This window comes from Rhinopithecus bieti, unplaced genomic scaffold, assembly GCF_001698545.2.
Source record: "Rhinopithecus bieti isolate Rb0 unplaced genomic scaffold, ASM169854v2 scaffold_17275, whole genome shotgun sequence".
In the NCBI taxonomy this organism is placed as follows: Eukaryota; Metazoa; Chordata; class Mammalia; order Primates; family Cercopithecidae; genus Rhinopithecus; species Rhinopithecus bieti.
In genome coordinates, this window is record NW_016808908.1 from 1,088,723 (window position 1) to 1,113,983 (window position 25,261).

The 25,261-nt window shown below is 39.3% G+C and overlaps 1 protein-coding gene across 3 annotated transcripts in view; it reads left to right on the plus strand.

Moving 5' to 3' along the window:
* NUP205 (nucleoporin 205) overlaps positions 1 to 25,261 on the plus strand; it is an 81,292-nt gene that overhangs the window by 52,766 nt on the left and 3,265 nt on the right. For 2 of the 3 annotated variants that reach the window (XM_017887734.1, XM_017887735.1), the window contains exons 30-40: positions 1,838 to 2,029; positions 3,237 to 3,358; positions 4,882 to 5,020; positions 7,546 to 7,672; positions 12,469 to 12,545; positions 13,902 to 14,030; positions 14,532 to 14,658; positions 20,630 to 20,796; positions 22,330 to 22,453; positions 22,898 to 23,026; positions 23,587 to 23,660. In XM_017887734.1, the coding sequence (XP_017743223.1) occupies positions 1,838 to 2,029; positions 3,237 to 3,358; positions 4,882 to 5,020; positions 7,546 to 7,672; positions 12,469 to 12,545; positions 13,902 to 14,030; positions 14,532 to 14,658; positions 20,630 to 20,796; positions 22,330 to 22,453; positions 22,898 to 23,026; positions 23,587 to 23,660 (1,407 nt within the window). Of the gene's footprint in view, positions 1 to 1,837; positions 2,030 to 3,236; positions 3,359 to 4,881; positions 5,021 to 7,545; positions 7,673 to 12,468; positions 12,546 to 13,901; positions 14,031 to 14,531; positions 14,659 to 16,862; positions 16,947 to 20,629; positions 20,797 to 22,329; positions 22,454 to 22,897; positions 23,027 to 23,586; positions 23,661 to 25,261 lie in introns of those variants that run through there. The other variant, XM_017887736.1, reaches the window with a different exon arrangement.

The window sequence follows — 25,261 nt, forward strand, 5'->3', positions numbered from 1 at the left end:
AAAAAAAAAAAAAAAAAAAAAAAAAAAAGAATTTTTTAAAATAATATAGTGCATTTTCTTATTTGCTATAATTTGGGACTTCTATTTTATTTATTCATATGTTGTGTTTTATTTTGTTAGAAACTTAATTCAGAATTGCCTTTCAGAAGTATCTTCTTGCTAATTTTGAGGTTGACTGGTAGAAACAACAGAAATGCTGCTTAATAAAGATCTTTGGTTAAGAGAATGCTGAATAAATTGCCTTGTACCAAATATATCTTTGTCTGCCTAATTGCTTTGTGGAGAATTTGCATTTATATTTCTTATGCAGTATTGTGGCACACTGGTAATGATGCAGTGAGAAGATAACTTCTTAATGGAAAATTATGTAGCAACGTTATGTAGCAATTAAGTCATGTTTTTGAAGACCATAGGAAATAGGATTTTAAAAAATAAACTGTCATAATCTTTTAGTTATTTTTTTTTTGTTTTTTGAGACGGAGTCTCGCTCTGTTGTCCGGGCTGGAGTACAGTGGCGCAATCTTGATTCGCTGCAAGCTCTGCCTGCCGGGTTCACACCATTCTCCTGCCTTAGCCTCCCAAGTAGCTGGGACTACAGGCGCCTGCCACTATGCCCAGCTAGTTTTTTTGTGTTTAGTAGAGACGGGGTTTCATCGTATTAGCCAGGATGGTCTTGATCTTCTGACCTCGTGATCCACGTGCCTCAGCCTCCCAGAGTGCTGGGATTACAGGTGTGAGCCATCGTTCCCGGCCACCTTTTACTTATGTTTTAAAAATTTAAAAATATTTGCATGCATAGAAAAAATGCTGGTAGGAGACAGACCAAAATGGATGAACTTCATTTACCAGATTGTGTAGTTATTACTTTTCTTTTCTTTTTTTTTTTTTTTTTTTTTTTTTTTTTTTTTTTGAGACAGAGTCTTGCTCTGTCGCCCAGGCTGGAGTGCAGTGGTGTGATCTTGGCTCATTGCAACCTCTACCTCCCAGGTTCAAGTGATTCTCCTGCCTCAGCCTCCCGAGTAGCTGTTACTACAGGCACGTACCACCATGCCGGGCTAATCTTGTTTTTTTTTTTTTTTTGAGATGGAGACTCGCTCTGTTGCCCAGGCTGGAGTGCAGTGGCGTGATCTCAGCTCACTGCAACCTCTACCGCCCAGATTCAAGCAACTCTTTGCCTCAGCCTCCTGAGTAGCTGAGATTATAGGCGCCTGCCACCACGCCCAGCTAATTTTTTTTCGTATTTTCAGTAGAGACGGGGTTTCACCATCTTGGCCAGGTGAGTCTTGAACTCCTGACCTCGTGATCCACCCGCCTCAGCCTCCCAAAGTGCTGGGATTACAGGTGTGAGCCACTGTGCCTGGCCTAATTTTTTTAATGGCTAGGACTCCTGACCTTGAGTGTTCCGCCTGCCTCTGCCTCCCAAAGTGTTGGGATTACAGGGGTGAGCCACGGCACCCAGCCTAGTTACTACTTTTCTGTGTTTTCTGTAATAAGCATTATAAAACTTCGCAATGAGAAAAAAACAGCTGTTAAAAAAATTTCTTTTCTCTAGCCAACAATGTTAGAGTCTACTAAAATATATCTAATGCCACTATTTTAACATGTTAGGTTTTGTTTTGGAAATAAATCTTTACTTGACTGCTTTCCTTTATTGATAAATTGAGATTCTGGATCCATAGTTTTCAACTTCTCAAAAAAAAAAAGAAAAAAGGAAATTTTATTGCAAGCAACATTCTCTTTATGAAAAAAATTCTTCATATTTCCAGATAAAGTCAGTTACTGTTGTTGATTTTGGTAGCATCTACTTGTTTTGGACTTTAATTTATTTTTCCTTCAGATGCTGGCCCTGGCTCTACTTGATCGGATTGTCTCCGTAGATAAACAGCAGCAGTGGCTTTTGTATCTTTCTAACAGTGGCTACTTGAAGGTCCTCGTAGACAGCCTGGTAGAAGATGACCGTACTTTGCAGAGCTTACTCACGCCACAGCCTCCCCTTTTAAAAGCACTTTATACTTATGAATCTAAAATGGTAAGGCCTTCTAGACATTTGGTGTTAGATCAAGAAGTCATTTTCTCTTGGCTATAGATGTAATAAAGAAAATGAGTGTAGCATTCGTTTTGAATATTTCTATCATAAGCTAGAATCCTTTTTTTAAGGAGTTTTTTTTGTTTTGTTTTGTTTTGTTTTTGAGACGGAGTCTGGCTCTGTTGCCCAGGCTGGAGTGCAGTGGCCGGATCTCAGCTCACTGCAAGCTCCGCCTCCTGTGTTTACGCCATTCTCCTGCCTCAGCCTCCGGGTAGGTGAGACTACAGGTGCCCGCCACCGTGCCCGGCTAGTTTTTTGTATTTTTTTAGTAGAAACGGGGTTTCACCATGTTAGCCAGGATGGTCTCGATCTCCTGACCTTGTGATCCGCCCGTCTCGGCCTCCCAAAGTGCTGGATTACAGGCTTGAGCCACCGCGCCCGGCCCTTTAAGGAGTTTTAAACTTAGGAATCTTCCTAGTGTGTGAAAGATGGGTGAAATGCTCCTCCAAGGGACAGCTGGATAATGGGACTGCTGCTTCCCTCACTCATTCAGGTTGCTCATGATGGCAGTATGACAGCCAGCGCTCCATGAGGACAGAGCAAAATTGTCCTCTCACAATACAATTCAGACTGTAGTTGTTGCTGTTTGAAAATTTCCATGTAGATATGCTGGTTCTATTCTAAACACAGCATTTTAAATATAGTATATAATTCATTGTTTCTTTGCCTGCAAATCTGTTTTAATTTCTGTTTCCTCCTGGTTAAAAGGATCACAAATGTTACAATAATAGAAGCACTGAAGTTTAAGATTCTTCATTTACTCCTTTTCCCTCCTTCATTTATTTAACAGGTATTTATTAAATACTTGCAAAATGGCAGGCATGGCACTAGGTACTAGAGACATAGCTGTTAGCAAAACAGACAAAATTCCTTGTCCTCCGTGGGCGCACATGGTAGTAACAGAACCCGCACTGTAAATGAATACTTGAGTCATGCAAGCTACTGTCTGTGGGTACTTTAGATATGTTGAACACTGAGTCCTCATGAAAATCCTAGGAAGAAAGCGGTATAATGTAACCTGGTCACTAGCCCAGATTTCTCTTCAGTGATAACTAAGGATGAGAAATGTGCTATGAAAGTGTTTCACTTTTCTCTGAGGCCCTTGGACATGATTTCAGCACTGATGATTTTTTCTCTTGTAACTCGTCAGGCATTTCTCACAAGAGTGGCAAAGATACAGCAGGGTGCATTAGAGCTGCTAAGATCAGGGGTGATTGTGAGACTAGCTCAATGCCAAGTCTATGACATGCGCCCAGAAACGGACCCACAGAGGTAAGTGTCTGTACAGATTAATTTGGTTAAGCTCCCAGTAAAGGATTATTAAGGGAACAAAAAAATTCCAAACATAATTTTGCCACTTAACAGTTCTCTTTCATCTTGATGTGGGGTTTTTTGTTCATACTAGGCCCCTGTCATTTACTAATAAATGGAAGTTGCTACTAGGGAAAAAGTAGGTAGGGGTGGGAGAGAATTTTTAAAGAGTTGTAATTAAATTATAATTTTTTATGGCTTTCCTGTTCTGGATGATTTGAATAGGATTTTAGATTTTATGTATATTTTTTCTTATTTCAATATTTTGCTTACTGCTTGCTAATTCAAAAGCTTCAAATGGAATTATTTTCAAGTTTCGAGCTTTTCAGCTGATTTCTTAGTTCAGTTTGAATGTGGAAAATTTGATTTGATTTTCTTTTTTGATTACATGACTGCAGCATTGTCAGGCAGTCAGCATACCTTCCTAGAAGTAAATAATAGTTTGAGTTTAGTAATTGTTTTAAAAGTATCTGTTACCAACTTGAATATTTGAATGCTTAAGGCTTAACTGCAGAACTATTTTACCTCCAGGGGAAAAACATTTATTTTAGTATTGCTGTCTAAAGTTTCCAACATGAGAGTTATTACTTTCACCTTAGGTAAAGTTAATTAGTTCATGGCAGGTTATTATCACTTGTCTGTGCAAAGCCTCTCTCTTATTTTATTTTCATATTCTGCTTTCATTCCTACTCAATAGGCAGCCATTTTTTTGGTCTAAAAATTTAAATATAAACATTTACAATAAATATTAGCTTATTAATACAGTGTTCTGAAACCTACTCTTAAAGGTGAAGTGATTTTACAGCCTCATTTTAACTCTTAAGTCTTGTTTTATTTTTATACAGATTGAGTTTCTCTAATCTGAAAATCTGAAATCTGCAGTGCTTCTAAATCCCAAACTTTCTGAGTGCCAATATGGTGCTTAAAGGAAATGCCCACTGGAGCAATTTGGACTTTGGATTTTCAGATTGGGGATGCTCAACCAGTAAGTATATATAATGCAAATATATCAAAATCCAAAAAAATCTGCAGCACTGCTGGTACCAAGCATTTTGGATAAGCGGTACTCACCCTATACAACGGGCAGCATAGTGGATTTTTGGCTTGGGTAGAGGAGAGGGAACTTTAGGGAAAGTGACTTTTTAAATCTGTTTCTTACTGACAGCCTATATGGCCCAAGGGAGCATTTAGAGAAGAATAAAAATGTTTGGGAAGTTTCAAGATTGTGTTGTCAAATTACATAGGTTTTCCTTGATAAGATTTTCAGAATTCAAATAACTGTTTTACTAACTAAGCTATGAGTTTAGGAAGACACTTCTTTCTTTGGACCGCAGATGTATATGTGGGATGCAGAGGACTCACTAGTAGCTTCACATCTTAATCAGTTGGCTGTGATTTATTTCCCATATCAATGTTAAGGAATTGCCGAGAGTATACCTTAATTCTTGGAATGTTTTCTCCTTGTTTGGTTGAAATAAATCAAGCATGTTTGGCATGAGAGACCCTCCAGTGTTCATCCCTACCCCAGTGGATCGCTACCGCCAGATTCTCCTCCCAGCTCTCCAGCTGTGCCAGGTCATCCTCACATCTAGTATGGCCCAGCACTTGCAGGCAGCAGGGCAGGTAAGGTGAACCCTTTGTTTAGATATTGTCTAGAGCAAAATCCTCATTTTACAAGTATAGAAACCTTACACGTAGAACGCGTAAGTGAATTTACGTTAGTCCTAATGCTTGTGGCAGAGCAGGGTAGAGAAAACAGGCCTCTGTACTTTGTTTTTAACTACATTGGCCCATTTTTATACTTTCGTTTGAATGAAACACTGTAGCTAATTAATAGAATCATGAGACAGAAAACAAGAGATTGAAATTTGTTCTTCTGTAAAAGAAAGCAGTTATTGTGATAGGAATAAGCTGGCTTCTAAAATGTAATTTAACCAGATATTTATTGAGAGAGGGCTATGCTAGGCCTTGCAGGCTGGGCATGGTGGCTCACGCCTTTAATCCCGGCACTTTGGGAAACTGATAGATGATAATACTGCATTTATATATGATAGAGAATGAAATAATTTAAATGATTGATTTTGCTATCAAAATGTTTTTAAACACCAGAAATTAGTTTTATTTTGATTGCTTTTCAGTGAAACACTCTAATGTTCCAACACATATTTTTTTTTAAATTAATTTTATATGTAATTTAGCCTTTCACTGATTAATTAGGCTTATCATTACGAATCTACAACGTTTTATTGTATTGCTTTATTATATTTTGGAACTGTGTCCTAAAACACTTTGATTTCTGGTCATTTTTTCTGCTTTCTCTACCATCAGGCCTTAGGCCATCTCACCAAGGTAGATGCTGCTGTTCTAAAGTGGCACCTTATTTTATACCGCATCAATCTGGGTTGACGTCCTACTTCTTTTGGGCCTATGTGGTCTTCAAGTTAGTACTTTTTAAAACTCAAGAGACTTTGCCTGTCTTCTCCTAGATTGAGATTAAGATTAAGATTTTTTAGTAGAAGTGGGACATTATGATATAAGACATTGGTTCCCTAACACCAATCTTGTATTGACTGAATCAGAATCACCTGAGGAGCCTCTTAGAACAGCATAGATGACTGAGTTCTGTGACCAGCCATTATAAGCTTAGGCTAGGAATCTTTATTAAAAAACAAAAATGATCACAATTCTGAGTGATTCACATCCTTGGCTTGTTTTGGCATATACTCTCCTTTAACATGTTTGTAAGCTAGTTGAGATATTCCTAAGTGAAAATACTGAAAGAGGACTCCATGAGTATACACTATAAAATGCCAAAATGGAAGGGTAGAGTTTGGAGGTCAGGATTTACATCTCCTTTTTTTAACCGCATCGAAAGGAGAGTTATGACCAGGTGCGGTGGCTTATGCCTGTAATCCTAACACTTTGGGAAGCCAAGATGGGAGGATCACTTTAGCCAGGAGTTTGAGCCCAGCCTGGGCAACATAGTGAGACCCTATCTCTCTGTCTCTCTCTTTTTTTTTTTTTTTTTTGAGACAGAGTCTCACTTCATCACCCAGGCTGGAATGCAGTGGCATGATCCCAGCTTACTGCAGCATCCACCTCCCAGGTTCAAGTGATTTTCGTGCCTCAGCTTCCTGAGTAGCTGGAATTATAGGTGTGCACCACTACACATGGCTAATTTTTGTATTTTTAGTAGAAATGACATTTCACCATGTTGGCCAGGCTGGTCTCAAACTCCTGACCTCAAGTGATCCACCTGCCTTGGCCTCCCTCAGTGCTGGGATTACAGGCGTGAACCACCATGCCCGGCCCCTATCTCTATTATATAATAATAAAAGTGAATTTTTTTAAAAAAAGGAGAATTAGACAAAAGCTTTTATGTGATTTCCCCATGTCATGCTAGTTATGCTTTCATAGAGCAGCTTCTCGAATTCAGTAATCATTTTTATACCCACTTATTTTAAATTCTTCCTCTAGTTCATTTGGCAAAACAGTAAAAGAAAATAATAATAGTCAGATAATAGTTTTCATACAGTATGAAACTGTATGGGGTCAGATAATAGTTTTCATACAGTATGAAACTGTATGGGGTCAGATAATAGTTTTCATACAGTATGAAACTGTATGGGGTCAGATAATAGTTTTCATACAGTATGAAACTATGGGGTCAGATAATAGTTTTCATACAGTATGAAACTGTATGGGGTCAGATAATAGTTTTCATACGGTATGAATCTGTATGGGGTCAGATAATAGTTTTCATACGGTATGAAACTATGGGGTCAGATAATAGTTTTCATACAGTATGAAACTGTATGGGGTCAGATAATAGTTTTCATACAGTATGAAACTGTATGGGGTCAGATAATAGTTTTCATACAGTAGTTCTGCGTTATATTCTTCTGCAGTAGTCTTCAGATGTATTAACTTACAAACTTTAAAATAATCCTTTTAGTCTTGTGAATTTTAAATGTTTACTTCCTGAAGGAATAAATATGTAAGTGCAGAAAACAGTTGCTTATCTGTTATTCATCGTCACTTATTGAATTATTTCCTTCAACATTATTTATAAGATGAATTATGCATTTATAGTATAATTTTCTACTTCTACCTGTTTTTTCTGTTCCTCTTCCTTTTCAATGGCTTAGGTATTGCAGTTTCTCATTTCACATTCTGATACCATACAAGCAATTCTGCGCTGTCAGGATGTTAGTGCTGGGTCTTTGCAGGAATTGGCTCTGCTAACAGGAATTATAAGTAAAGCAGCACTTCCTGGTGAGTTGATTATGTTGAAAGGACTTTTAATAATTCTTTACTGACTGACATAAATTAATAGAATGAGGTTTTTTGTTACTTTGCAGCTATATATGACTTATTTGAAACTGGTACTGCTAATAGAGCATTTATTTATGTAATAAGTTTATGTTTATAAAATGATACATGCTTGGCTGGGTGTGGTGGCTCATGCCTGTGATCTCATCACTTTGGAAGGCTGAGGCAGGAGGATTGCTTGAGACCAAGGGTTCAAGACCAGCCTGGGCAACATAGAGAGACCCTGCCTCTACAAAAAATAAAAAAAAAAATTAGCTGGGTATTGGGGCATTCACCTATGGTCCTGGCTACTTGGGAGGTTGTGGTAGGAGGATTATTTGAGCTGGGAAGTTCAAGACTGCAGTGACCCAAGATTATGCTGCTGCACTCCAGTCTGGGCAACAGAGCAAGATGACTCTCTTTTTTTTTTTTTTTTTTTTAAGATATATGCTCATTATAAAAATATTCAAAAGAAGATAACTAACAAACACTCAAAATCTTACCACCTAGAAATTATCAAATGTTGACATTTGATACATTTTCAAACATCGCTTTATGTACTTTGAGAAAGGTAGAGAGAGAGGGGGAGAGAGAGAAAGCAACAGAGACATACAGAGGCAACTAATGAGAATAGGATGACCTTTTACATGCTGTTTTAAAAAACAAGTATTTAATTTTACATGAATTTATTTATTTTTAATTATACTTTAAGTTCTAGGGTGCATGTGCACAATGTGCAGGTTTGTTACATATGTATACATGTGAATTTTATATGAATTTAACAGACAAAAATCTAATTGAAGAGAAATGAAAGGAATTGCCAAATTCCAGACAAATGTTTCTTAGAGTATGTCACCTTTTAAAAGATCACCGTAAGGAAAAAAAATTATGAAACATTGTTAAGATATTTTGGTTACTTCCCCCACCTTATAATTCCTTTACTACACATAAATTTTAGAATCAATTAACTCCCTGATGGGAAAGATGAAATGATGACTTCTTTTACACTTCCTCTTCCACCCTCAGATGATGTTTACTTATATCATTTTAACCTTGTCAGGTTTTGTAACATTTACATCTGTTATGCAACTATAATATCCTCAGCTACTTAGTTTTAGTTGTATGTTTACATGGATTCACTGCAAAACACCAGTTGTGTTCCCCACCATGGTGTCACCATTCACGAATTCTTTCTTTTGATTTATCTCTTGGTATTTTTAATTGTACTGAGGTTCATTCCCTCAAGAAAAAGCATGCTGTCTCATATTCCCAAAATTCTCTAATGTTTAAGAATGTCTAAAGGTTGTCTTTGTTCTTTAATGACAGGACCACCAATTATGAGTTTCTTTTGCTTAGAATATGTAATATAAATGATAGTAGCTGACATTTATTAAGCATGTATGTGCCAGGTACTGTTTTAAATACTTGACATGTTAACTGATTGGAAGACACAGCAGTCTTATGAGGTAGAACTGTCATTATCCACGTTTTACAGCTGAGGGGGCTGAAGCACAGGAAGGTTAACTTGTCCAAAGTCACACAGAAAACACTGGATAGTATAGAGTTTCCCAGGTAGTACGTCTTTTGAATCTATATATGTAACTACTAGGCTATACTACCTCCATTTTTATGTTGCTTTGGAGACATCTGAGGCAACCTCTGAATCCACCCTATAATTCCCCAATATTTTTTTTTGTCTGGGCTGTCTCGGTGGCTGAGCCCTCTGGGTTGAGAGAAGTTGAGAGTTGGCCAGGGCTGAGTACAGTGCCGGCTGAGTTACTTGGAGCCTGTGCTTCTTCCAAGGAGATCCCAGGGTCCATTCCACCCAGCCTGTGGTGTGCTTCGTTCACCAGTTCATTCCACTGTCCTAAGATAATACTAAGTCAGGCCAGCCTTCTTGCTTCTACTAAGGTCCTGTAGTGTTGTGGGTTGGAACTCCTAATGGTTTTTCCTTTGATTTTTTCCAGGACTTAACTAATTACTGTCAATGTACTTCTGTAAATTGCAGGGTCTCCATGAGATTTTTTCTCATCAGCGCATTTAGCTCATCGACTGCCTAGTTTTCCAGTTGTGAGATAGTTAAGCAGACACTTGTTTTATTTGTTTGTGTTTGTCTTTATTTTTGGGGGGACAGGGTCTCACTCTTGTCACCCAGGCTGGAGTGCAAAGCTGCAATCTTGGCTCACTGCAGCCTCGATCTACCTGGCTCAAGTGATCCTCCCACCTCAGCCTCTCAAGTAAGCAGGAAGATAAGCACATGCTGTCACACCAAGCTAATTTTTTATTTTTTGTAGAGACAGGGTCTTGCTGTGTTGCCGTGTTCTCGAACTCCTGGCCTCAAGCAGTCCTCCCACCTCAGTCTCCCAAAGTGCTGGGATTATAGGCATGAGCCACTATGCCTGGCCTATTTGTATGTTTTAGAGACTGGGTCTTACTCTCACCCAGGCTGGAGTGCAGTGGCACGATCATAGCTGGAACTCTCGAGCTCAAATGATCCTCCTGCCTCAGCCTCCCAAGTAGCTGAGAATACAGCACACACCACCACACATAGCTAGTCCTTTGTTTTTTAATAAGATTCTATGACATGTTGACTGTTTCCAAGCTTCTTAAAATTTTAAACAGTGTGGCATTTAATAACTTTGTGTATATGTGTGTGTGTGTACTTACTGTTTAGCTATGTATTTACATATGCATTCATATACATTTTTGTACATTTGTTTTTATTACTTTTTTAATTTTTAATTTTTTGTTGTTGTTGAGACAAGGTCTCGCTGTGTTGCCCAGGCTGGTCTCGAATTCCTGGCCTCCAGCAATCCTGCCTCAGTTTTCCAAAGTGTTGAGATTACAGGCGTGTAATCTCACGCACCCAGCCCCATTTTTGTCCATTTGAACTGATAGACTTGATAAATTCCTGGCAGTATTTTATCAGAAATATATGTGCTTAACATTTTTGTTAAAATAATGCCAAATATCCTCCCAAACTTTTGAAAACACTTTTAAACAAGTTATACTCTTATCAACCCTGTTGTATACAGTTCAGCCCTGTATTATCCTATAATATACTATAATTTATGCACATTTGTCTTAAATGCTCGCTTAGATTGCAGTTCTGTTTGTAACTTTGTATCCACCATGCTGCCTAGCCCACCACTGTGTATGTTGTACCTCCACAAATTTTATCAGCAGATCAGTTTTGTTTCTGTGACTCATAGATATATATATATATTTTTAATTTTATTTTTTCAAGTAAAGACGAGGCCTCACTATGTTGTCCATGCTGGTTTCAAACTCCTGGACTCAAGCAGCCCTCCCACCTCAGCCTCCCAAAGTTCAGATGTGAGCCACCATGCCCAGCTGGCTCACAGATACTCTGAAAAGTATTTTGGAGTTGAGAGTGATTGATATACATAGAATAGTTAGATGACATTTAACAGAAAGATCTTACAGAATCTGAGAACTGGAAGTCCTTTTAAATTGAGGCAGCAGTTGACATTCAAGGGAAAGTGAACTTTGAAACAGCAATACCTGGTGCAGAGTTCAGCAAGTTTGAGGACAAAGAGGAAAAAGTCTTAGTTTCATGATAGTGTTAGGTGAAAAATCCAGGTTTCAAGGAGTTCAGATGGCAAAGGAGGGCATAAGAATTATGAATACAAGCAGCAACTAAATAAAAACTTTCAAAAAATTGATACTAACCAAGTTTTTGCTTGATTTGGTTTGGTTTTGTCTGGTTTTGGAGTACAAGAAAGAGTTGAGTCTATTTTCAAATAGGAAAACTCTTCTGTGGCAGGGTAGATTTTAGTATGTTAGAAGAGAAAGCAATTCTGGGAGGAGACTCTCAGAGGAGTTGAAGGTGGGACAGGAGAGGCTCTCGGGAAGCAGTGAGGCACAGGTGTGGAGGTATAACGAACCCGCATGTACCAGATGATAGGATTTTCTGTCAGTTTGTGTTGAGGGCTGAGCTAATCTAAAAAGAGGAAGACTTGTCATTATGAGGAGAGAAGGATCAGGTTCTTGGTTTGTGCTGTGGAGTCTATGCTTGGAAGTGAGGATGAAGTGAATTAAAGGAATCCGAAAACACATAGGAAGTTTGATGGCTAGGATAGGTTTAGGTGGGTATTCCTCAGCATGATTAGTGATGGAACAAGGAAACAAACTGATGGGGAGAATGACATGTTAGGGTCACTTGCAGGCTCATTAGAAATCAGGAGAGGCTATGGTGCTATTAGAGGTGGGTCATTTCGATTTAGGAGTTTTGTAATGGGTCCAAACTAAGAAGTTGAATGGAAATGTTTTTGTGTTCTTTTTAAATTGTGCTTTGCCTAGGGGAAAAGAAAAGCAAATTGTATATATTTAGAGGGGTTAAAAGATATGCATTTTATTCTTATTGTTTCATGTTCTAAAACTCATTTATGAAAGAAAGTAATTTAGAAAATTACTTTTATCATTATAAAAAAATTAGATTTTCTTGAAAACTAAAATGCCTTTTAAGATCAATTCACTCTGCATTTTAGATTGGGTGTGAATGCACATGTACCAGTGCTGTTATTAATATACTTACTTAACCGCCTTTGTAAAATCATAGTTCTCAACAGGTACTTACAGATACTTACAGACTTTGTAAAGTCATAGTTCTCGAAACTTTTTTATGGCAAGAATATCTGTTCATGCACGAAAAGAATGTCAGATATTAGAACCTCTCTTCCTAGTTTTTAATGTTTTTGTTTACTATAGTATGTTGTAAAGCATTCTACATTTTATAGGGATATTAAGTGAACTTGACGTTGATGTAAATGAAGGATCTCTAATGGAGCTACAGGGACATATGGGAAGATTCCAGGTAACTGATTCTTATTTCTTTAAATAGCAGGTATAAGACATGTTACAAAATATACCATCCTCCCCATCGTGCCCCCTAGATTTGGGAAACCCCTTTCAACTGTTTTGGTTCTTTGGTATTTCTTTTTTTTTTTTTTTTTTCTGAGACGGAGTCTCGCTCTGTTGCCCAAACTGGAGTGCAGTGGCCGGATCTCAGCTCACTGCAAGCTCCACCTTTCGGGTTCACGCCATTCTCCTGCCTCAGCCTCCCGAGTAACTGGGACTACAGGCGCCCGCCACCTCGCCTGGCTAGTTTTTTGTATTTTTTAGTAGAGACGGGGTTTCACCGTGTTAGCCAGGATGGTCTCGATCTCCTGACCTTGTGATCCACCCGTCTCGGCCTCCCAAGGTGCTGGGATTACAGGCTTGAGCCACCACACCCGGCCAGTTCTTTGGTATTTCTAAATAATATGCTTATATTGCTGCGTAAGGGGGTTACAAACACACAGATCACCTTGGAAGATAAATGCAAATGTCCCCAGCTTCAAATGTTAATACTTCTCACCTGAGAATACAGTATTTCCCATGGTTCTCAAAGAGAAAGGACAAGCTTTTCAATACTGGCAGTATATCTAGAGGTTAGCTGATGGCTTTGAAATTAGAGACATGGGTTCCAATAACAGGTACAACTTTTTGCTTTGTGACCTGGAATAAGTTACTTAATTTCTCACGCCTATATGTTTACATTTCTAAAGTGGTAGTAACAATTCCTATCTTATAAGATGGCTGTCAGGATTCCCTGACACATGGTATTTTATTTAAAGTGCCTAGCACAATGTTCTGCACATAATAATGTATTTTAAATGAAACGTGTATTTTAAAATTGGTAATACCATATACAGATTTAGATGTATAGAGATCTATATACGAAGTCCCTGGGAGCAACCACAGGAGTAATAGCTTTTAGATTTGTGCCTTGGTAGACAAAATTATCACAGACATGTCCATCTTGTGACTGTTCTCTCATTTTGCTTCTCTTTTGTTTATAAACTTGTTTTTCATTTAATGAGTATCTTCCAAAGAATTAACACATACTTTGATATAATGCAGAAAGTTATTTGGCAAACATTTAGATGATACTGGAATTTATTGCTTTAAAAAAGATGGTACTCTTTTCATCTGTTAGCTACCAATCAAATACCTTTGCACAAAGTTGAATTTTAATAATGCTACTTTTAGGTGGCTCAGTTTTAAGTATGCTTTAAGGAATTATTCCATTCTCCACTGAGTTTTTCTTTTTCTATCTCTCAAGAAAGAGAGGTTACTAATTTTAAATACATTTAACTACATATCAACAAGATATATTTTTCTTTCTTAGCGCCAGTGCTTAGGACTACTAAGTCGCTTTGGTGGCTCTGACAGACTGCGTCAGTTTAAATTTCAAGACGATAATGTGGAGGGAGATAAAGTAAGCAAGAAAGATGAGATTGAACTGGCTATGCAACAGGTAAGAGGGGCAAGAACCATGTGACTTCTCTAAGGTTTTTATGGTTTTGGAAAATGTTGATAAAAATAACAGATGTGGGACCAGTGCAGTGGGTCACGCCTATGATCCCAGCACTTTGGGAGGCTGAGGCAGGTGGATCACCTGAGGTCAGGAGTTCAAGACCATCCTGGCCAACATGGTGAAACCTTGTGTGTACTAAAAATACAAAAAAAATTTAGCTGGGCATGGTGGCATGCGCCTGTGGTCCCAACTACTCAGGGTGGCTGAGGCGGGAGAATTGCTTGAACCCGAGAGGCAGAGGTTGTAGTGAGCCGAGATCACGCCACTGCACTCCAGCCTGGGCAACAGAGGGAGACTCCATCTCAAAAAAAAAAAAACAAAAAACAGATGTGAGTCATTTTACAGATTGATTTATAACCTTTTCTTCTTCAAATCTCGATTTTCATGCTAATTAAGGCATTTCAGGGTCTAACATTTTGTTACTGCTGGTTTTGATTATAGATTTGTGCCAATGTAATGGAATATTGCCAGTCACTCATGTTACAGAGTTCTCCTACCTTCCAGCATGCTGTGTGTCTCTTCACTCCTAGCCTTTCAGAAACAGTTAATAGAGATGGACCGCGGCAAGGTGAGCTTAGTTTTTCATTCTGTATTGAAGGAACTAAGTTGCTATGGTTATGACATAGCTCTCCAGCTTGGCTCCATTAAGATGCAGTATTTTCTTTAAGTGTCATTAATGGGAAACATTTTAAACAAGTTTTAAAGTTGAGCGGGAGGTATTATTATTAGACCTGTGTATAAGACTGGAGAGAACAGAGAAATTCAAGATTTACTGAGAGTAAATCTAGAGAAACCATGTTTTGAATAGCACTTGAGGGCTCAAAGGATCTAAATTGGGGAGTAAGTTGGCTGGGTGAAAAAGATGAAAATACAACAAACAGTTTTATATGTTAAATCATGTTAAACTGAATTCAGTGTCTAAACTGGGTTTTTTATTATAGCTCCAAATTTCTATAACATAACAAAATACAATTTAGATACTAATTAGGCCAACTTATCCTGTGATTCTTTAATGACTCAGTAGGGAATGTTTGAATATGGGGCAGGATAATGGGTAAAGCTGTTATCCTATGGAACACTCAGAAGAAAAACCCCGTTTTTATCTTAGTGGGGATAATGGAACTGACTGTGGTGATTTCAGGAAGTCTTTGTGATCTGTGAGAAAAATTTTGTCACATTTTCATTTTCTTCAAGATCTTGTTATCCCTGAAAATTACTTAATCACAAAATATATGTGTTTAGTAGAATAATAGTATAAAATGACGTTATGAAAAATATATTACTGGCCGGGTGTGCAGTTGCTCACGCCTGTAATCCTAGCACTTTGGGAGTCCGAGGCAGGCAGATTACCTGAGGGCAGGAGTTCAAGACCAGCCTGGCCAACATGGTGAAACCCCGTTTCTACTAAAAATACAAAAAATTAGCCAGGTGCAGTGGCGTGCCTATAATCCCAGGTACTCTGGAGGATGAGGCAGGAGAATCGCTTGAACCCGAACCTAGGAGGCAGAGGTTGCGGTGAGCTGAGATCACACCACTACATTGCAGCCTGATCTACAGAGTGAGACTTTGTCTCAAAAAAAAAAAAATTAATTTAACCCAAAGGATTATAAATCATTCTACTGTAAAGACACATGCATACATGTTTATTGCAGCACTATTTACAATAGCAAAGACTTGGAACCAACCCAAATGTCCATCAATGATAGACTGGATAAAGAAATTGTGGCACATATGCACCATGGAATACTATGCAGCCATAAACAAGAATGAGTTCATGTCCTTTGCAGGGACATGGATGAGGCTGGAAGCCATCATTCTCAGCAAACTAACACTGGAACAGAAAACCAAACACCGCATATTCTCTCACTCATAAGTGGAATTTGAACAATGAGAACACATGGACACAGGGAGGGGAACATCACACACCGGTGCCTGTCAGGGGATAGGCGGCAAGGGAAGGGAGAGCATTAGGACAAATATTTAATGCATGTTTGGCTTAAAACCTAGATGACAGGTTGATAGGTGCAGCAGACCACCATGACACATGTATACCTATGTAACAAACCTACACATTCTGCACATGTATCCCAAAACTTAAAGAAAAATGTATTAGTTTAGCAACATTCAACCTTATCCTATATAAATTATGTTAAGAACTTTGTTAGACAAACTCTATTATAAAATGTCCTAGCTGGTAGTATTAAATTTTTGTTGTTGTAATTTATGTACAACAAAATTCACCCATTTTAGATATACAGTTTGAATGCTTTTTGGTAATTATATAAAGTTGGGTAACTATCACCACAACCAAAATAGAGAACTATTCCCTGTTCCTTAAAGATTTCTTCTTGCCTTTGATTGCATTTGATTGTTTCCTTCGACCCCAGCCCAGGCATCTACTATTCTGATTTTTGTCACAAAAGTTCTGCCTTCTACCAGTGTCTGCTTTTGTTTGTATTATGTCTAGGCTTTTTCGTTTTATGCCATGGATGGGGGAGAAGAGTACTGACCGGTAGAATCTTAGTTTGTCATATTAAGACCAACTAAGTCCTGAATAGCTAATAAAATATCTTTATTTAAAGATATCTTTCAGTGATTCAAAGGGAGTAGTCTTAGGTGACAGGATGTCTTCAAGAAACCGGGGAGGTAGCTACAAAGATTTGTAATTCCATTTTATGGAGTAAAATAGTTAAATTAGACTGGACATGTAAAACAGTTCCTTTGACTTAAACAAGTTAATTCTACATAGTTCTTGTTTTCTCCTGTATTCAGAAAGTTGGAACCAGGCATGATGACTGAGCCTGTAATCTCAGCTACTCAAGAGACTGTGGCAGGGGGATCACATGAGCCCAGGAGTTCAAGGCTGCAGTGAGCCAAGATCATGCCACTTGCACACCAGCCTGGGTGACAGAGTGAGACCATGTCTCTAACAACAAAACAAAGTTTGCTGCCAGGAAGATAGGATAAAAAGGAACCACCATGGGGGGATTCTGATATCTGCATGTCCTCACTGGCATGAGGGGAAAGTTATCCTTCTAGTCCAAGTGGCTCAACCAGTGTGAAAAAGAGATCATTTCACTTTGGAATGGCATGGAATGATTGGGATTCCTATCCAAAGACCTGTCAGCCAGCAGTAACTTACGACCTGATGTATCCCCTTTCCATCTGGCAGTTTGAAAATGGACATCAATCTGTTTATTAATCTCTGTAGGACAATAGCCTGATGGAGACTTCTAACTCTGCCTCAGAAGGGCTCCTTTCTTTCCCCTTGAAACTAACCTTGTAACACAAATTTAATCTGAACATAAGATTTTTCAAACAAAACTGTAATTTTGTATTCTTTAATATTAATCATGTGCTAATAATGTTTCACTGGTCATTATTAAAATTTTATTTAGTTGCTTCTCATTTTGAGCTAATCTGTTCCATATCCTATCAGTCTTTGATCTTTAATACTTGAAGGTGAACTCATTGAGTTTTTTTTTTTTTTTTTTTTTTTTGAGACAAAGTCTCGCTCTTGTCCCCCAGGCTGGAGTGCAATGGCGCGATCTTGGCTCACTGTAACCTCTGCCTCCTGGGTTCAAGCGATTCTCTTGCCTCAGCCTCCCAAGTAGCTGGGAGTATAGGCACCTGCCACCATGCCAGGCTAATTTTTTTTTTTTTTTTTCTTGAGACGGAGTCTTGCTCTGTCACCCAGGCTGGAGTGCAGTGGCAGATCTCAGTCTCAGCTCACTGCAAGCTCTACCTCCTGGTTCACGCCATTCTCTTGCCTCAGCCTCTCAAGTAGCTGGGACTACAGGCGCCCACCACTACGCCCGGCTAATTTTTTGTATTTTTAGTAGAGACAGAGTTTCACGCATTGGCCAGGCTGGTCTGGAACTCCTGACCCCAGGTGATCTGCCAGCCTTGGCCTCCCAAAGTACTGGGATTATAGGTGTGAGCCATCATGCCCAGCCCATTGAGTCTTAGAAATTGTTATTTTTCCATTTTTTCTTAGACTCTTTTTAGGGTCAGCAACCATATTTTTCTCTTCCAATTCTAGACACGTGCGTGAGTAGGTATGTGATATAGAGAAGCAGTTTAACCTAATCGACTAATGACAAACTGCCTGGATTTGAATCCCAGTTCTACAAATAACTTATTGGTGTGATTCTGGAAAACTGAATCACCCTCTTTGTGCCTTAGTTCTCTTATCCGTAAAATGGAAGCAATGACAAGCTCTCTTCCGATGAATTTATTTTATTTTATTTTAGAGACAGAGTCTCATTCTGTCGCGCAGGCTGAGTTCTGTGGCACGATCTCGGCACATTGCAACCTCCACCTCCTGGCCTCAAGCGATTCTTATGCCTTAATCTTCTCAGAATCTGGGACCACAGGCACACGCCCCATGCCTGGCTAATTTTTGTATTTTTAGTACAGACGGAGTTTCACCATGTTGGTCAAGCTGGTCTCAAACACCTGACCTCAAGTGATCTACCTGCCTTGGCCTCCCAAAGTGCTGGGATTATAGGCACGAGCCACTGCGCCCGGCTGTTTTATGCAAACCTAATAGCCTTGGAATGCGCAAATCTCTTCTATACTTGGGCAAATTAGTATTGTGAGAACTCCTGAAATGCTTTGGAGTCCTCCAAGCATTCAATCATCCTCTTTGTGGATATCTTCCTACCAGGATAGAGACCACACAAATGTTATCTGGGGACCAGGATACCTGATTTCACTAGGAGAAGGCTCTCTATAACAATGTATTGTGAAAACTGTCACATCTTTGCTGTAGACTAAAAGAGGATACCTGACAAATTGAATTTGTCTAGGATGTCCTAGTTGGTGGCACCATCCACAGACAAGGGACCCTTCTGTCTCTTCCGCTCTGTGTAAAGATCTATGGGATTGGCCAGGTGTGGTGGCTCATGCCTGTAATCCCAGCACTTTGGGAGGCCAAGGCAGGTGCATTGCTTGAGCCCAGAAGGTAGAGACCAGCCTGGGCAATATGGCGAAACCCCATCTCTACAAAAAAATACAAAAAATTAGCTGGGTGTGGTGGCATGCACCTGTAATCCTAGCTACTTGGGAGACTGAGGTGGGAGGATCACCTGAGCCCAGGAGGTCAAGACTGCAGTGATCCCTGTTTGTGCCACTGTACTCCAGCCTGGGTGACAAAGTGAGACCCTGTCTCAAAAAAAAAAAAAAGAAAGATATATGAGTCTGACTTTAGAGCAAAGTTAAGGGAGTTGTTAGTGAAGAAAAAAGCAAATGCAGATCTCTCCTTCAGTATTCATGGCAGTTTGGGTCATTAAACAAAGATTATCTCCAATTTGAACTTGAAATTGCCACAGTGTTGGACCAGCTGTGGTAACTCACACCTGTAATCCCAGAACTTTGGCAGGCCGAGGCAGGCGGATCACCTGAGGTCAAGAGTTCGAGACCAGCCTGGCCAACATGGTGAAACCCCGTCTCTACTAAAAACACAAAAAATAGCTGGGCATGATGGCATGTGCCTGTAATCCTAGCTACTCGGGAGACTGAGGCAGGAGGATCGCTTGAACCTGGGAGGCAGAGGTGGCAGTGAGCCAAGATCGAACCACTGCACTCCAGGCTGGATGACAGAGTAAGACTCTGTCTCAAAAAAAAAAGAAAGAAAAGAAGTTGCCACAGTGTTTCCACGAAATCCCTTAGTCACTAGAGGAAATTGTTCTAATTGCACTACACAGATTATCGCTGGGATGATTTTTTTTTTTCCTTTTCTGTAGGGATGGGGTCTCTTGCCCAGGCTGGTCTTGAACTCCTGGCCTCAAGCCATTCTCTCTCTTCAGCCTTCCAAAGTGTTGAAATTACAGGTGTGAGCCACTGTGCCTGTCCTAGGATAATATTGTTATTGCTTTCTAGTTTTCCCTCTGCAAACAGCTTTTATGACATCCCACTGTTCCTTTGTGTCTTCATTAGCCAGTAGCCAGGTAAAAGGCAGATCATTTTGTTTTACTACCGTAATGTAGTTGTTATGGTAAAAGATTTTTTAAAGTTTAAATCTATTTATATTTTTTGAATATTTCAGTTAGTGTTCTTGTCTCTTTGAAAGAATGACTTTGAACTGGCAATTTAGTAACCAGAAGGATGCAGACCAGAAATGAATCCATACAACTAGAGCCATCAGGCAAGGCAGAAATTATTCACTTGGTGTTAAGAAACCCCAAAATTGTGTATATTGTTTTTTATGTGGAGGTGTGTGTGTGTGTGTGTGTAAGGTTTATACTTTGATAGAGTTCTCAAAGAACTCTTTGCCTAACAAAAGGTAGACTCTGCCAACGTGCATCAGTCAGATTTCTTTATTCTCGCAGGATCTCCAGCCTTATGTATGTACGTGATTACAGTGGCTCCTAACCATTTGTTCTTTAAACTATTAATGGTATTTAAAAGTAATCTTGGGTTGGTTTTAATGACAGGTCCTTAAATTCTGGGGCATCCCTTGTTTTAAAACAGGTCATTTGAAATTCACATGAAATGCTTGTAAGTGGAACATTGTTTTATGTCATCACCTCTATTAGATACCCAAGCTCCAGTGGTTCCATACTGGCGCCTGCCTGGTTTAGGCATTATTGTCTACCTGCTGAAACAGAGTGCTAATGATTTCTTCAGCTATTATGACAGTCATCGACAGAGTGTCAGCAAGCTACAGAATGTAGACCAGCTTCCCCCAGATGAGATAAAAGAGGTACGAATCTTACAATGAGCTGGGCGGACTTGAGAAATCATTGCTGTTACTAGGGCCAGGGTGCTGGTCTCAGACTGAGTAAAGGTGGTGTATACATTATAACTGAAGGAATTGGAATGATTCTTGTGTGTGATTTGAAGAAGACTCTTTTGCCATAGCACCAGCCTTATAAGCATAGAAACTGTTGACTGAAAAACAGTGAAGTGTAGCACCTGTTCAAAAAAATAGAAAGGCAGCTGGCCTTTGAATGAAGAGTTTTGGGTCATTTATACTGTAAAATCTGTGCTGAGAAAGGCTTCTGTTGCAGATTTTTTTTTAAATAGAACTTAGGTAAATGTCTCTGTGCCGTCAACATCTTCAATATCTGTGTAGCAAATTTTTCAAACAAAATTGATAGCATATGAGACTTGACTGCCTTCTCTCAGTGACGCAGAATCATTCCTTCTACTTCGTGTATTAATAACTAAAGATGCTGAATTACCAGGATTGCTACTAAGTATTTGCTGCCTTTTCCATTTGGCACAGCTGAATGTAAGGCATCTCTTGGCCGGTTCCTAAGGCAGTGCTGAAGCTTCCTGGTGTCCTGTGGCAGCCTGGATGTTGAACCACTTTATCATTCCTGGTTTGCACCAAGCTTTCTAAAAACTTCCATGTTACTCTTTTAAGTTGTCCATGCCTACTCCCTCTTGCCACTTTTCTGGTAATCTCAGGGGACATTTATTGAGTGTCTACAACATGCTAGGCCCTGAACTACATGTTCTACCTAACACCTGGGCAGATACTGTTTTTATTCTCATTTCTCATGTGAGGAAACTGAGGCACAGACTTGCATAACTCACCCAAAGGCATGTAGCTGGCAGGAACAGGGTGAGGCAGGAGTCAATGACGGGGTTTAGGTAACCCCTGAAATTTTGGGTTTATGCCTGGCAGTCCTTCCTCTAATGTGTAGCTAATCAGTGATGCTTGTACTTGCAAGAGGAATTGCATCATCATCATGAAGTGTGTGGCCTTCCATCAGCCTCACTTCAGTACACCTTCCATGGAATCCAGCATTGGAACATTAGCTGGAACCATTGTGCTCGTGTGTGTGCCACATTGAGAAGTGGTCATGGGAGCTTTGGTTGAGGGTCATATTTTAGTTATGCTCTAGGTGTCTACCTTGTATTTTTTGCAGGAAATACCTGACAACTGTTAGAAATTCTCCATGGGATTGTTACAGCTACTGCTTGAAAAACCTATCGTTTTGTCTTGCTTTGTTTTAATGTGACAGGAAATTCAGGGTTTCATCAGCAACTCTGTGTTTCAGGGACAGACTTTTTCGAAATGCAGCAGATAAATGTTCATTTGTGAATTTGCCTCTTTGGCTCTAATTTTTTAAAATTGCTAGCTTCTTAGATAAAAACTCTTATCTGCAAGGATGTTTAAATTCGAGTGTTTTCATAGCATTCACCACGGTGACCTGCTGATAGTAGTTTTTCATTAAAAATTTTGTTCCAGTTGACGTCATTCTAATACCACGTTTGTTTCTTCTAGTTGTGTCAGTCTGTGATGCCTGCTGGTGTTGATAAAATCTCCACTGCCCAGAAATATGTTCTAGCAAGACGGCGCTTGGTGAAGGTGATCAACAATCGAGCTAAACTGCTTTCCCTTTGTTCTTGTATCCTTTATGAAATCATGCACTTGAGTGATGACCTTGAAATGTAGGAACTCTTCACTTATTCTCACATTATTTGGGCACCAAAACCAGGTGGAAGGAGATATAAACTTAATTTTTTCCCAGTAAATGCCTAATGTATTTCCAAATCGTACTTTTTTGTTCTTATCTTTTAGAGTAGCTGGTAATACTGATAATATACACGGGCACTTTCTGTCAGGGAATAAGGTAGGGACATGAGACTGCTGGCACAGGACCCCCACCTCCTTCCTCAGCACACCTTGCTGCTTCCTCTTGAGGAGCCTTCAGTGGGACCCTGTCTGTTAGACTGAGGCTCTGGTTACCTCATTAAGTGAGTGCAGTCTCTCCTTTTTTCTCCTCCTCAGAAACTGGTTTGTAAAAAATATTTGATGAGATTATGTTCCTTTAATCTGAGCTCTGATATAGTTATCATAGAGACCTGCCTGTTTATTCTTTGGCGCCATCTGGAGTACTACTTGTTACATTGCATGCCCACGGATTCTCAAGATTCCTTATTTGCCTCGAGAACCTTGTTTAAAAGCAGAAGACTGCAAGGTAAACTTTCTGCTAAAAATTAATGAACCATAAATACCTATTTGTGCCTTGAAAAGCTAGTCAACGTTTTTATTTATTTTTGTTTCCAGATTACTTGGAGTGAATTGGGTGAATCAAGAGCTGCTTAGTCACTAGATGTTGCTATTTCTTGCATTTTACTTTCTGTTCACGGGACATTGTACTGAGCATAAGAATATTCTAGAGGCTGCTCATCAGCTGTTCCTCAGCTTCTTGCTGCAGTTAGGGGCTGACCCAGCTCTAGAAGAATGGAGTAGGTCTGCTATTATGCTGATTCTTATTGCTAGAGTGGGTCTCTGTGACTGATGGGCATGTATTGGATCCCTTAGGTGGAAAGAAATAGAGAAGAGCTGAGAACCCTGGTCTAGACCAGTGAAATGCTTTCTAGGGGCTTCCATTTGCTGAAAGTTGAAAATTGAGTTCCTAATCTTGAGCCATGTTTTTCATGGTACTGTTGTTATTGTTCATTGTCATCAGGTTCCTCCACTGTGTGATAGATGTGTACTTGCACAGCCGGTATGACTCTGTTCTTTTATCTCTAGATTCCTTCGCCTCAGAAACCAATCTAGATTTTAGAAGTGGGCTGGCTATAGTGAGCCAACATGATTTAGACCAGGTAAAGTTCTATTCTTATATTCTTTTATTTTTCTTTATTAAAGTAAAAGGGCTAGGCGTGATGGTGCACACCTGTAATCCCAGCGTTTTGGGAGGCCGAGACGGGAGGATTGCTTGAGCCCAGGAGTTCAAGACCAGCCTGGGCAACATAGTGAGACCCTGTCTCTTAAAAAAAAAATTTGGCATACTGTGGTGGCATGCACCTGTAGTCACAGCTACCTGGGAGGCTGAGGTGGGAGAATCACCTGAGCCTGGGAGATTGAGGCTGCAGTGAGCTATGATTTCACCACTGCACTCCAGCCTGGGCAACAGAGCAAGATATTATCTCCAATAAATGAATGAAAGAGTGAAGCAAGACCTTGTCTCCAATAAATAAATAAATGAATGAATGTAAGTAAGTAAAAGGAAAAGCCTAGTATGTTCATAAGATTATGATTTTCAGGGTTGCTTATAGAGACCTGGTTTGAACTCTAGCGTGACCATTTTAATAGCTATGTGACTTTGAACAACTTACTTAACTTCCGAGCCTCAATTGTTTCATTTAAGAAATAGGAGGGATGATTCAACCTCAAAGGGTTTTGTCAGAATTAAGTGAGGTTTCATGTATGTGAAGCTGCTAATGTTGTACCTAGAACATGGTAAGTGTTCCGTGATTGGTAGGCATTAAGATCTGGAAACTCCTGATATCTTTTGATTAGCTTTGTAGAACTTTTTAGGTACAAAATATCACTCAGCACTTACTTTTCAGGAAATCATTTAATGGTGAGATTGAGAGCAGCCGATACAAATCCCGCTATAGTAGACCATAGTACACAACACTGTGCTTTTACTAACCTGTTGATCAGTAGTGTTGGAATGAATGAAGAGCATGTCAAAAACAATTACAATGAAAACCTCGTATTAAACTAATAGCAAAGTTATGTTTCTAACAAAGCAGGTATCAGGGTGTGTGATGTTAGGGAAAATGAATTACAGCTAGATCCTCTACTAGCAATCTGCATGTCCTTAGCTATGATTTGATAAAGCCTCTGCTCCTCCCTAATCCCTCTTTTGCTATTTTCTTAAAACAAGGTTGGGAATGAAAGGTGCAGTTACAGCAACCTCCAAAGCACACCTTGCTAGATGTCATGGATACCACGCTCCCATCCTAATCCAGACTACATTCACTCTTTAGTGACTTTATAAAAGGAATTTTGTGGCTAGGCTTGTTTAGGAGAACTAATGTTAATTGAGGCCATGTGCAAAATTAGCCAAAGATATTCAGAGGTTTGTTGTTTGTTTTGTCTAAGAGACAAGGTCTCACTCCGTTACCAGGCTCTCGTGCAGTGTTGTGACCACAGTTCACTGCAGCCTCAACCCCCTGGGCTCAAATGATTCTCCTGCCTCATCATCCTGAGTAGCTAGGACAACAAAAATAAATATATTTTGAAGTAATAACTGTTACTATGTCATTTAGACTGCTTTGTAAAAAAGCTAGAAAAAAAATGCAGGATTAATAAATAATCTCACTGTGCTGTGATTTTAATGCAAAACTGAAAACAGGTAGATTCATCTAATTTTGTACTTAATTTTAGTCTTTTAGTATAACATCAAAAGATCCCT